Below are 13489 nucleotides of genomic sequence, written 5' to 3'. Positions count from 1 at the left end.
CCGTTGGGAATGATTTTAAGAGTTGAGGATGTTAGGGCTCGATTTAGTTCAAGTTTGAATTGAATGTTTTTAGCCGTCGGATTAAACCCCAGTCGAGTTTCATCTCTAACGGCTATATTTGAAAAAGCTCTGTAGAGCGTCATTTGTATCGTAACGTCGTTATGACATTCCATGTAATGTATATGTATAACACGCGGTCGTTTAACTGATACTTATATTTTTAATTAAATTTTTTTTTCTTCGGGCATTTCTATCAATCCCAAGTTTTGTTTCACTTCACACCCAAAATTTATAATCCATCTGCCCTTACATGATAATAATCTTGGGGGAGTAATTATCAAGTTAATAAATGGATGAATTTATAGCAAAAAACTATATTTATTATTTAAGATTTTCTTTTATAAAAAAAAAAATAGGGCATAAAAACTTTGGTACAATCTTATTTTGAAACACGTGAATTTGAGCTTAAGGATTCGATGACAACAATCTAAGGGTTTATCTATTATTAGCTTTTTAAGTGCAAATTAGAAAAGTTTGAAGAAGATGAATGAAAGAGGAATTTGTTGATCGAGAGAAAATACTCTCCTCGTCAATTTTTCATTAAGTTATGAATGTGTACATGTATCTGAATACATACACCTTTCTGATCTCTAACTGACGTCCAACAGCCTAACTGATGTAATAGAACTCCAGCTCATCTACAGCTCACTAAACCGACTCTCAACTGTGCCAACGTGTCACGTACTCTCTCCGTGCTCATTGGTTGAGAGCTCGGTCAGCTTGATTGATGACGTGGCTGCTGCTGGTTGGCTATTAAAATTGTGTATGATAAATTTGTTCACAATAGATTAAAGCTTCATTTTCTTCTTCTTCACATGATGTCAACTTTTGTCAGCCACAACGATATCACCACCATTATCACACTCCTTTACTGCCATCCTCATCTACAATCCCCACTTCTTTGTCTTTGTCGAGATTTTATGGTCAATGCCTTATGATAAGAGTGTTAGAGAGTGGAGTACATTGACAAGAGAGAGAGATATATAATACAAAAGAACTTAGAAGTGATAAAATTGTAGATTTCAATTGAAAAAAAAAATGAGAAAACTAATCGCCGTGAGAAAACCTTATTCGAGTATTTTTTTTTTTTTTTTTACATGGTTAAACACATTTGCAACGACTTGATAAATTCGTGATGCACTCGAGAGTAAACTTCGTTGAAGGTAATGAGAAAAAAAATAAAAGAACTTACAAGTTTCTCGAATCCAAAAACTTACGTCTCAAAATGATATATGACTGACAAAATTGATGAAACACGTGTAGAACAAGAGAGAATATTAAATACCACAAATAGAAGCGTACTAACCAATCACTTTATACAACAACATAGGCTAGCTAAGAGTCGCCTTGGAAACAAAAACAAATTGCTCGACATAGATGGACAAACCGGTATAAAGGTTGATTTATTTATTTACTTTTTTAAAAAAATTTAACAGAAGCCGATTAACGAATACTATACATTAATCACTTTTTTCGATTAAATTTTTAGTCCGGTTAAAAAAAAACCGATTTTAAAAAGGGTAAATTAGCAAAATAGCCAAATCAAACCTTTAAAATTGCTAAATAGCCAAGGTTTTGTAAATACTAAGTAAATAGCCACTCGGATGACGTGGTCCAATCAGAAATTTTGTACTTTCCAGCTTTGTCCCCCCCATTTTATTTCCGAATTTAGTATTAAATTTGAATTTTCTTTACAGTTTCTTTCAAATTTTAACCATAAAATCTGTTGCCAATCAAATCCCCTTTTTTATAGCAACTGATTTGGAAATCATGATTAATTGATTTTCAAATTTTGAAAGTATCTTTTAATTGTTATTATTTTATATGGTGGCTATTCTAAATATTATTTTTCAAATTTTTGGCGCAATATAGAGGTTCGATTTTTTTCCGTTTTTTTTCTTTGGTAGTCGCAAATATTTACATATTTTTCTATTAACGTTTTGTGTAAATACAAGTAAATAAACATATAATATTGAGTACATATGAATAAATCTATTTACCAGCTTTGTCTCCCTCATTTTATTTCCGAATTTAGTTTAAATTTCATTTTTTTTTTCACAGTTTCTTTCAAATTTTAAACATATAATCGGTTGTCAATTAAATCCCTATTTTATAGCAACTGATTTCGAAATCACGATTAATTGATTTTCAAAATTAAAAAGTATCTTATAATTGTTATTATTTTATACGGTGGTTATTCTAAATATTCCTTTTCAATTTTTTTGCGCAATATAGACGTTCGATGTTTTTTTGTGTTTTTTTTCTTTGGTAGTCTCAAATATTTACATATTTTTCTATTAATATTTTGTGTAAAATACACGTAAATAAACATATAATATTGAGTACATATGAGTAAATCTGAACTAAATTACGGTGAAAATATTTTCAAATTTTGAAAGTTTCCAATTGGTTGTTATCTTATTTACGATATATTGATTTTTATTGCTAAATGAACAAATATTTACATTATTATGTATAACTATTTACAATTATTTACAGACGAGGAGCACGAATTGACCAGATTTGGAAGACGCAAAGACTTGCTGCGCACAGATCGGAGATGAAGGTTGGCTATGCCACCAGGCTAGTTCGACGCTCAGAAAAAGTGGCCGCCGAGTCTGTCCTTCGCGTCGAGGAAGCCTCTTGCAAGAGAAGCGACACTGGAGATTGTCACGACGGAACCCCAGGTCCGAAGGAAGAGGTATGGATCTTTAAGACGCAAAGACTTGCTACGCAGATCGGAGACAAAAGTTGGCTCGTCGGAAAAAATGGCTGTCACCGGACTGGTTCGTCGCTCGGAAAAAGTGACCGCCAAGTCCGTCCTTTGCGTCGAGGAAGCCTCGTGCAAGAGAGGAGGCACTGGAGATCGTCACTACGGAGAGGGGCGCTTGATGAACGGGGCGAGGACGATCGTTTTCTTGTTTTTTTTTTCTTTGAAATGAAATGAGGTCGAATTGGTTATACGTGGGATAATGGATTTGTTCAGTAAATGTCCTTGATTTACGCAATCTTAATTTACTGATTGATTAGGTTTTTTTTTTGTAATGGGCGGGAATGAAAATTATGGGTATTTTGGTAAAATTGCGCTTGTAATTAAAATGCAGTGGTTATTTACTTAGTATTTACAAAACCTTGGCTATTTAGCAATTTTAAAGGTTTGATTTGGTTATTTTGCTAATTAATTGTTTTAAAAACGTTCAAATCATAGACCGAACTTCGTGAATGATAAGCACTTGTTTTTGTTTTTGTTGGAAGCAAGGTCACATAAAAAAAAAAAAAAGTCGACAATGTCTCACTTATACCCAAAATAAATAAATGACCAATCAATCCGAGCCGTTAATAATAAAGCCAGAATGAAAAAGCCGAAAAAGAAACAAAAAGAAAATGTATGAGGCTCTTCTTCACTGTGAAGACAAGATCAGTCTCGTAAATAATAATAGCAACGCAAAACCTCGTCAATGGCTTCTTGGGCATCCCCAAGTTGCTTCATCTATTGTGGTTCGTGTTGTTCATCATCACCAAACTCAACCACCTCTCGCTTCTCAACCTCGTCCATTTCTCGCTCTGTTTTCTCTGCTCATTCCCTAATCCACACCAAAGACAAGGACAAGGCTTGGCTTCTTCGAGCCAAGTTCGAGAAATTCCAAAGCGAGTCTTCCCAGGACGGCCTTGAAGAACTCACCGCCCAGGAAGTACAAGATAATGAAGACGATAGGTACACTTTGCTTCATTTTTGAGTTTCACGATTTTGTTTTCTCTTAATTATTAATTTCAGTTTTTTTTTTTTTTTTGGTACCAATTTTAGGTGTTGCTTTATAAAATTTCATGATTTATCTTTGCAATTGTCCTTAATTTCAGTGACCAAGTATATTAAGTTATTGTTTTGTACATTTGAGGTCTTTGGTTCAAGAATCCATGTGTTACTTTAAGATTACTTTATGATCTATTATGCATTTGTTAGCTGGTTATGGTCTGAGCAATGCCTCTCTCTGTGATTAAAGTTGATAAATTTGTCTATGCATTCTTTGAACATTTAAGATATCTATATAGACATTGTAAAGAACTTAATGTCTTAGTTATATACATTCTTCAGACTTATTGTATGAGCTTTTTATTTTTTATTTTTTATTTTAATTTTAAAGAATCAAGGACCCTAAGGTTATAGCTATTGTTTTTCTTGATAAAATAATAAAGCAATGTGTTGATTTTTTTGGTATTATTTTCAGCTGCTTGCCGCCGGATTTGGAGGGAGCGGTGCGTCAATCAGGTGAAGCAAGCGCAGTATTTGTTTCTTCTGGAGGAACAAGAGCTATAGTACGTTTCAAAATAAAATGTAATTCTAATTATTTATTTATCTTAAATTTGAAATAGATTTATTGCTGTTCTGCTTTGATATCTAAACAATTTTTAAGTTGAGCCGGGTCGATGGTCTTCTTGCCCTCCTTATTCAAGACTTTTTTTTTTTCAAAGAAATTCAGTTATTCATTTATTCTCCATTCTCGGTTTCAAGTTTCAGTAGTTAATCTGTGTTCGACTGTTTCAGGTTGAGCTCTTAATCCCACAGCTCCAATTTCTTGATGACGAAGGTGCACAAGCTGAGCTTTGGGATCTTTCCAGAGTTTTCATCGATACACTTATTGCAGAATCCGAATGTCAGGTCAGTTTAACAAACCTAAAATATAATGTTGATGATGATAAAAAAAAAAAAAAAAACCCAATGAATCTTTCTTTCAGCCATGTAATATTTTATTCTTTGTCTTTTGGAATTATAATTTTCAATCAAAACTAAGATAAGAGATGGTGGCTTTAGTAAAATAGATGCTTTTCCAAAGCAATTTTTTTCATGCCATAAATTCTTAAAAATTTTGAGTTGTAGAAAGTCAAAGCCGTTTTCCCCGATGCCGGTGCCTCGGCCCTTCTACAGTATCGGTGGAAAGATGCGGTGTTTGGATTTTCCAGGTAAATGTTTTACCATCCACTTGTCCCTATATAATCATATATGGATGATCTTTATTTTTTTTTCTCTGCTTGTTTTTCTTCCTTGTCGTGACCAGCTTAAGTGACCGAAAGCCCGTTGCGAAAGAAGACGAAATCATAGTCATGGTAGTTCCTGATTATCAAATGTTGGGATACGTTGAAAAAATTGCGTCCGAGCTCTTGGATGATCCGGTATTGATCGATAGAATACTCAGCTCTATTAAGTAATAATCTTGGAAATAATAGAAATGGTTAAATAAAAATAACTCGGGATTTGTTATTATTGGCAGCCGAGGCCTCTGATCATGTGGAATCCGCGTCTGGTGAGCGAAGACGTTGGAGTTGGCTATAATGTTCGGAAACTACGCCGATACTTTCTCAGGTATTATCTATTTATTTATTTTGTCCTTGATTTGTATTTTGATTAGTTAGACAAAACAAAACCATTTTAACGGATTCTATGTCTACAGTTCATTCACTACAGTCTACTCAATGAGGCCTTTGGCAACCGGAGCTGTGTTCAGATGTTATCCAGGGTAATTATATTATAATAACCACTTCCTAGTGGTTTATGTTTAATGAAATAAAGGTGGTTTATGGAAAAGTAGCAAGATCAACAACGCTACTTTATATTATTAGCATTATAACGTTTATATTTAGCTTTGAACCCTCAACCATTTTTCAGATTGTGGAAGGTGTTTTATGATGACAAGGACAGACCAAACAGATATCTTCTTGCAAAAGAGATGATCCAGCGTCCCGTGGCTGATGAACTCGAGGTTATTTTTCTTAAAATATAAAATTAGGTGTTTCAACTGAAGTAGTTGTATTTCACTATGTCTGTGTGATATTGATTTGTTTTGTTTATTAATATTTAATGTGCAGGTTATATTTGGAGATGTAAAAGAAAATTCTGAGCAGGGTGCATCTTTGTTTGATAAAGCAGCTGGGATTTTTTCGTCACTGAATCGATTCATGAAAATTATTTCAAAATAAGTCCTTTTTATTTTATTTTATTTTCTTTTGTCATGTATTGACATATCACAAGTGCTTCGCAATTATATCATCAAAGGTGCATCCATGGATCCAATCTCCTAAACTTGCAAATTAGTTGAACACTTCTGATTTTATTTTAGGCATGATAGGCATCCATGGATCTATATATATTTTAGTGGTACATCATATCAGAGAGATTGACTTGGTTAGATGAATGATCGATGCAGATTAAGTTCGGGATACATATTTTCGTTTGAAATCAAGCCGACCTCATCAAGAATTTTTCGTTTGAAATCAAGCCGACCTCATCATATCAGAGAGATTGACTTGGTTAGATGAATGACTTGGGCTCGATCTTTTCTTGGTTGATTGGGTTGACTTCATCTTGTTTGACTTCCGCTGCCTCGGCTCGCTCGTGTGTAATCTCTACTGGGATGCCTTGCTCCTGGCTGGCTTGTTTTGGATTAGCTAGGATAATTCGCTCCGGCTCTTCCTTCGCCACTTGAATAGCTAGGCCTTCCAGGTAACGAGAAGTTTGATCATATGGTACATGCAAAGTGCGAGGCACCTGGACACCAAGTTCCAATGCAATCTCACTGACAATCCCTTGGCTCGAACCGAACTCGTCAATATGGAGACTTGTAGAAAGAATCACTAAAGGAGAATCGAGGTCAATCATAACTGCCTCGAGATAAAGAGTGTACAATAGTTCCCCGAAGTTAATCGAAGAAACTCGAGTTGCCTCCAGGTCGGACTTAAGTTTGATCTCTATAGCCTGACAAGACTCCAGTTCAACTTCGACACTAGGAACCTCGCCAAAAATTATATTGTCAAGCAGCTGGCCATTGGCTTGGCATTGAGCAGGAATTAGCTCTTTCGGAAAAATGAGATCTCTGGCGTTGAACTTTAGTTTGACCTTCTTGATAAAAGCTCGATAATGTGTTGCAACTGTCTTTCTTCCCTCTTGAACTTTTTTTGCCGTGGCTGGGCCCATCAAAGCCTTGAGCTCGTTGAGTTAATCCCTTACCCTGGCAACATCATCTATGACGGTCCGATGAACAAGTTTTTCGAATTCCATCTCATGACGTAGACGTTCATTCTCATGGGCCATCTCAGAGACTTTGCTCGCTGCGGCTTGAGCTTGATCGAAGAGCATGGCGCTGGTTTTCTTCAAGTTTTTTTTTCTTAGTTTTTGTACTGTCGAACTCTCCCAGGTTTTTCTTCAGTTCGCGTACCTTTCGGTCGTAAGCATCTTTTGTGTTTTTCAATTGAGTTATAAGGGATTTGATATCCCCTTCGAAAACATGAAGGTGCACAACTGAATCCTCAACAACCATTTTCACTTTACGCTCGTTAATCAGAGCCACCTCGTAACTGATGATCTAGTCATTGAACTCCGCACAAGCCTTGAATGAAAATATGAGTAATGGAGGAGACAAGAAAGAGAATGCAGAAGTATACACAAATATATGAGAACAAACAATTTACAAAACAGAATCATACCTTGAACATCGAACTCACATGTCTTCTATATTGACCTAGATCATGCATGGTCTGGGCATTCGAAAGATAATGACCGTGGTTGGTCAGCTGACAAAGAAACATACCGCTGGCCTTCAGATTGTCGATCAACGGAGCAACGTCACTTTCATAAGACAGGACGTTCAGGTACTTCTTCGTTGAAGGGCCCTTGGAGCAATCTCGAGAAAATTCATCAAAAGAACTGTCACTTCTACTGTCAGCAGGGGGGTTAGAGAGAGGCCCATGCCTCCCAAAATCAATCTTTCACTAGTTTTCCTTCTTGTGAACTCGGTCTTCTTTCCGCGGCCTCGGCGGTGCTCTTGCCTCTTTCGTCTCGCTAAGCCCTCATCTTATGAGAATCGGCTCTTGTAGAACGAGCTGGAGCCTTCCTCTTATGAGATGACGGTCTCGGGGGTTCGGTAGGAAGAGTCACTGTTCCAAGAGAGTTTTCTACGATGCGAGCTCTCTCATTATTCCCAGTATGAGGATCAACGGTAGAGAGCTCAACATCTAGGTCAACGATCGTGTGAGTTCTCGCTATTGGTGGGCCAGCGGAGACTATTGTAGATGATGATGCGGAGGTGGGGTAAGATTCATTGCACCTGAAGCCTCGAGTTTTTGGTTCATCCTGATCCTTGCTTCTTCCATTTCAGCTCAACGCATAGCACAAAGAGTCATATCAGGAACCGGACCTTGACGGCGAGCCGATAAAATGAAATATTTGAATCCCCAAGCCTTAATTTTTACACTAACAGAAACAATGAATAAAAAAATTGTTACCTTCTTCCTGCAAAATAAAGGCCTCGTCCTAGAAACCTGAACGGTTCCACCTGGACTCAGTGAACGAGTCTCAGTTGGTATCTCGAGCTCGTAGCGCTGTAAGGAGATCTTTGAACTGATTGTCAATCGCGAGAATTTCGACGCGAACAAAAAAAAATTAAATACACAACTTAAACGTCATCACTTTCAAAATGACAAACGAGATAAGGAAATTACCCAGGCCTATTCCCCAATCTGTTAAAAACCTATTGTGGAAAGTTTTGACAGATTATTCGTCAATTTTAAAATAGAATTTTTTTTTGTTCCAATTATGATCTTGATTGGGAATTTTTGTGATCACGTTTCTCCCGAGTCGCGGAGATGCGTAGTACGACCTGAAATGTTGGGTACGTTTCTTGACAATCAAAAGTAGGATGAGGTCATCTGTCGTGATCTCAAAACCCATCTCGGCCCCTAATATTAGAATAGTGTTCACTACTCTTAAGAAATTGGAGTTCATATGGGGAATTGTGATTCCTAGGAGACCTAGGAATTCTAGAAGTGGTTATGGGAGTGAGAATCACATAAAGCATTTGGTGAAAAATACTCCGTAAACTAAGGAAATCCCTCTTTCATAATCCACTCAAATTTGCAGGATGAACGAGGCTCGATTTTGATGGTGGTCATAATCTCACACCCGAATCGGAAATGCTCAATCTCGGCGGAGCGGCGCTAAGTAGAAGAACTTCTAGAAGCCATAACGATGATTTGAAGAAGTCTGAGAAGAAAAGATGAATTGCACAAGGAAAACAAAGAGAGAAGCCGAGAAAAATTATAGTGAAGGAGAGAGAGATTTAGCTTAGTAAATGGCAAAGTGGAGCGAGCGATTCGATTAAAAGAATAGAAGGAAAAAAAATTGATTTTATACTGCGGCTGTTCGAGTGGAATAGCCTTCGTGGATCGCTGAAATCACATGAGGGCAGACGAAGCTACGCGACATTTGACATTGCCTGATTTGAAAGGAAGGACAGTAAATAATTACCATATATGGTAACGATTCAGTTTTTTAACGCATCTATAGCAAACAGACACGTGGAGATTACGTGTGAGAACGCATGAATTATTCAGAGAGACTCACGGGAAGTAAGTAATAATTGAACCAAATATAAGGCAGGTAGGTAAATCAGCGCGAGAATCAAAGGCCGCATTTTGTTCGACGAGTAATGAATATTTGCTGAACTGGGGGGTCTGACTGTTGGTACTAGACATCGTTCACAACGAAGGCCAATACATTAGGCCCAACAAACTTAGATTCGTTTGTAGAAAGGGGACTCGAGCCCGGCCCGTTAGCGAATCGGATATGATGCGATTCAATGAGCTCGAAGAATGAGAGAAATATGGGGAAGTGACAGCCAGCTCGATGAAGTTTATATCGAATTATGAAACCAATGTATTAAATTAGATTTGTCATTAGTTTTGTTTTATTATGGGGTTATTAACGTACGAATCTCATTAAATAAGATTAACGTTGGTATAAAAGTATAAGATCAAGTCCAAAAGAGACACATGTATCTCAAGGCAATTATCCAAGACAACCAAATTTGCAACTTGCTCTTTTTACAAACAAATCTTTAGAAACTCCTATTCATCGCTTGAAAACAGAAAGTTCGTCTTCCCGATTAAGAAGGTTTAGCGCACGTCAAAACAATCAATCAAATATTATTCATAATAATTTTCGTGATAGTTGATCTTGGCGAGATCCACATCAACAGTGTTCGGGCATCATTCTTCATTTCTGAAATGGTCCAACCCTTCCAATTGAAGCTCTTGTCCAAGTAGTTGCGTTTTTCCAAATCCTAGTTCCCCAAATCTTGCTCTACTTCAGTGCTCGCGTTTCTTAGAGAGTGTTCTCTTCGTCCAGATTAAGTTATCACAAAAATAGCATGTATAATCGTTTGATATCGAAAATAGCTAGTGTGTCCAATGAAGTATCAATTTTACCCTCATTTAATAATGGAAAAATTATATAAAATAGCCATTTGAAACTAATTGATTAGTAAAATAACCAAAGTTTTAATTTTTCAGCAAAATAGCTAAAATTATGTTATCAATTTCTTTTACGCTAAATTAAAAATTTTGACGATTATTATAAGCAATTTATTATTTAAAAAAAAATAGTCTTAGGGTCATTTTTTTTTAAACATGATTGTTGTTTATTTAGGCTTTTTCACTTATTTTAGTTAAACTTTGATTATTTTGCAAATCCAATAGTTTAAATTAGCTATTTAGCTAAATCACCCTTTAATAATTTATATACTATGTCATTGTTATCAATTTGATTTTTGTATACAATACTATAAATGTTTACACTCTCATAACATCTATGTGTTTATGCCCATGCTTATGTTTTACGTACTAAAGTATTTTGATGTTTTATAGATATAAACTAACTGCTTTAGTTTATATTGATTGCATGTATATTGCAAATTGTATACTCAAGCTAGATAATCTATATTGAAACCCGTATAATGATATGTAAAACTGTACAGAGGAATACAATATAGTGGGGGATATTATCGTTATTGTAAATCTATCATATTTCCTCATTTTCTCTATTATGTATGAATCTCATCGTACAACATTGTATACCATCGTATATCATCATATACCATCGTATATCATCATATACCATCGTACAATATTAGCTGCGTTTGGTTGAGATTAAAATGCCATGTTTTTTTTTTAGAAAAAACTAAACTACTTGGTGTTTGACAAAACAATTTTTACAAAAAACTTCAAAAGCGATTTTAGATTTTGTACATAAGATGGAAAAACTATGATTCTTAGCCTTTGGAAAAAGTGTTTTTAAGTTTGCTATACAAATTACTGTAATATCCTCGTACAAAGTGTTTCTAAGTCATCTGTATGATATTTTAAATTCTATCTCCCTTCGTAAATTGTGACAACTTTTATACTTTTTTTTATTTTTTTATTTTTATACTATAATACATAATTTTTCTCTCTTGTCTCATCTTTTTTTTCTATCTAAGAGTGAAACTTGGTCAAAAATGATTTGTGCATTTTATTGGAATGTCGTTGACCATTGGAGTCCAATAGTAGTTTGTCTTGTTACGTTATCTTTTTTTTTCTCTTTGATTTTTTTTTAGAAAAAATATTATTCATATATATGCATATAAATAAACATATTAATAATTATTATTTAACTTTTAAGAACATGTCTATTTTAGTCTTTTTACTATAATATATTTATTTTACCAAAGGCTAAATCAACTTTTGTTATCAGGAACAACTGTTTTATAAACAGTTTACTAAACACATGTCAATTTTTGAAAAAAAATAGTTTTTTTTTTCTTTTCAAAAACTGAATTTAAAAGCATTTTTTTTTTTAAAACAAAGCTATGCCGAATGGGGCCAGTGTAAATCTATACGAATTTCATCGTATACTATCGTACGAAATCGTACATCATTGCAATTTTTTCAGAATTCAAAATCCTAACTTTACCGAATTCAATTCAAATAATTCTGAATCTTCTATAAGCAATAGAACACGAAATAAACAAGAAATTCATACATTTTTCGGTATTTTAAAGGGGACGAGCTCAAATCCATGCGAGAACGTCAAATTCATGTCAAATCCGTCGAAAATCTTCATGAAATTGGGTGAGTGAGAGGAAAGAGAGTGAAAACGAAAAAAAAAAATGTTTATTTAGCTTAAAGAGTATTTGTGTCCGAATTTGCGACAAAATGTCTAGTTTAAGATATTTTACAACTAGTAGATCTACCTTTGGTATTTTTCTATTTTGAGGTTCACTTTATGAAATTTCTCTTGTGGTGAGAAACATTATGAAACAGCGCAAATAGTTAAATAAACTTTACAACGTTACAAAAAACTTCAAGGCATTATAGCTATCTTTGGGTTGGACGAATTATCTGAAGAAGATCGCTTATCCGTAGCAAGAGCACGAAAAATTGAGTGTTTCCTATCACAACATTTTTTCGTATTTTATTATCCAACTACTTTTTCATATTAATATATTAAAAACGTATAAATGAACATCTTTGATAAAACGCCCTTAATTTAAAATTAAATTTTATTTAATTTTTGAAATTATTATACGTAAAATTTACTTACGTAATACTCTTTTTGAAGATCTAAAAAATCCACCTATATGTATAAGGGAACCAATTTTCTACTGAAAAACAATGATCCATTATTATCCTGTTAAAGCTACAAATTATAATATAAATATATTCTAAATAGTTATTTTAAGTTTTTGTAAATTTAAATTTGAGTTTTCTATCTAAGTAGCCACTAGAAATTAATAAAGTTATAAAATAGTAAAAATTTACATCAAATTAGCAAAAAGTCAAAATTTATTAGAATTCCAAAGCAGTATGAAAATAAAAGGCGCAATAAATTATATTCAAGGTAAATATTTTACCTACCTATGTATATAAGTTTTTATATATTAGTATATATTTTATGTACAATACCAATATTTTATGTACAATGTCAAATCTTGAATATTTTTCATAAAATTGGACTAAAATAACTAATGCTTTCAAATTTTATGTACAATACTAATATTTTATGTATAATGTCAAATCTTGAATATTTTTCATAAAATTTGAAAGGATTAGTCATTTTAGTTCAAGCTTAATACTTTTTTCTATTTTCCAATCAATCAAATTCAAATAGTTATTTAATCTAATTTTTCTTTAAATTTTTTACTTTTGACGTTATTAGTTAAAATAGTTCTTAACTTTTGTTATTGGCTCCGCCCTTGCTTGGGGAGGGGCTCGTCCGACTATGACTATCGTATTCGCAGAAAAGGACAGATAATTGTATAACAGCATATTTGGAAGATGATTATTAGAATTTTTTGGGCTGATATTTTAATTGACCATTCTTTGAAATATCAATTGATCACAAGTCCCTTTTATAATCGTGTTTGTTATTTGACTAACATATGTGGTTCCCAACAATTGATTAAAATAATATATTGATATATGTGTCCACAGATTTATTTATAAACCCCGATTTCCGAAATTTAATCAGCATTAATCTATTTTTAAAATATCAATACTGTTTATAATTTTATAATAATAGTAATTTACTTTTTTATCCTCCTCCACCGTGTTTACTCTTATTCTG

At 34.0% G+C, this 13489-nt stretch overlaps 1 protein-coding gene across 1 annotated transcript; it reads left to right on the top strand.

Annotated features, from left to right (window-relative positions):
- The first annotated feature begins 3433 nt into the window (after positions 1 to 3433).
- On the top strand, positions 3434 to 6127 carry LOC149380749 (DUF1995 domain protein, putative (DUF1995)). The gene is made up of 9 exons (XM_089600706.1): positions 3434 to 3775; positions 4287 to 4374; positions 4604 to 4717; positions 4937 to 5019; positions 5115 to 5229; positions 5328 to 5419; positions 5508 to 5573; positions 5723 to 5816; positions 5923 to 6127. Exons 1-9 carry the CDS (start codon positions 3519 to 3521, stop codon positions 6031 to 6033), a joined length of 1020 nt encoding a protein of 339 aa, XP_089456832.1. The 5' UTR covers positions 3434 to 3518; the 3' UTR covers positions 6034 to 6127.
- The last annotated feature ends 7362 nt before the right edge of the window (positions 6128 to 13489 follow it).

Source organism: Urtica dioica, chromosome 11, assembly GCF_054948205.1.
Source record: "Urtica dioica subsp. dioica isolate 48M chromosome 11, U.dioica_male_clone48M_v1_H2, whole genome shotgun sequence".
In the NCBI taxonomy this organism is placed as follows: Eukaryota; Viridiplantae; Streptophyta; class Magnoliopsida; order Rosales; family Urticaceae; genus Urtica; species Urtica dioica.
Note: the sequence above shows the minus strand (reverse complement) of the source record. Positions and strands in the feature narration are given on the sequence as shown.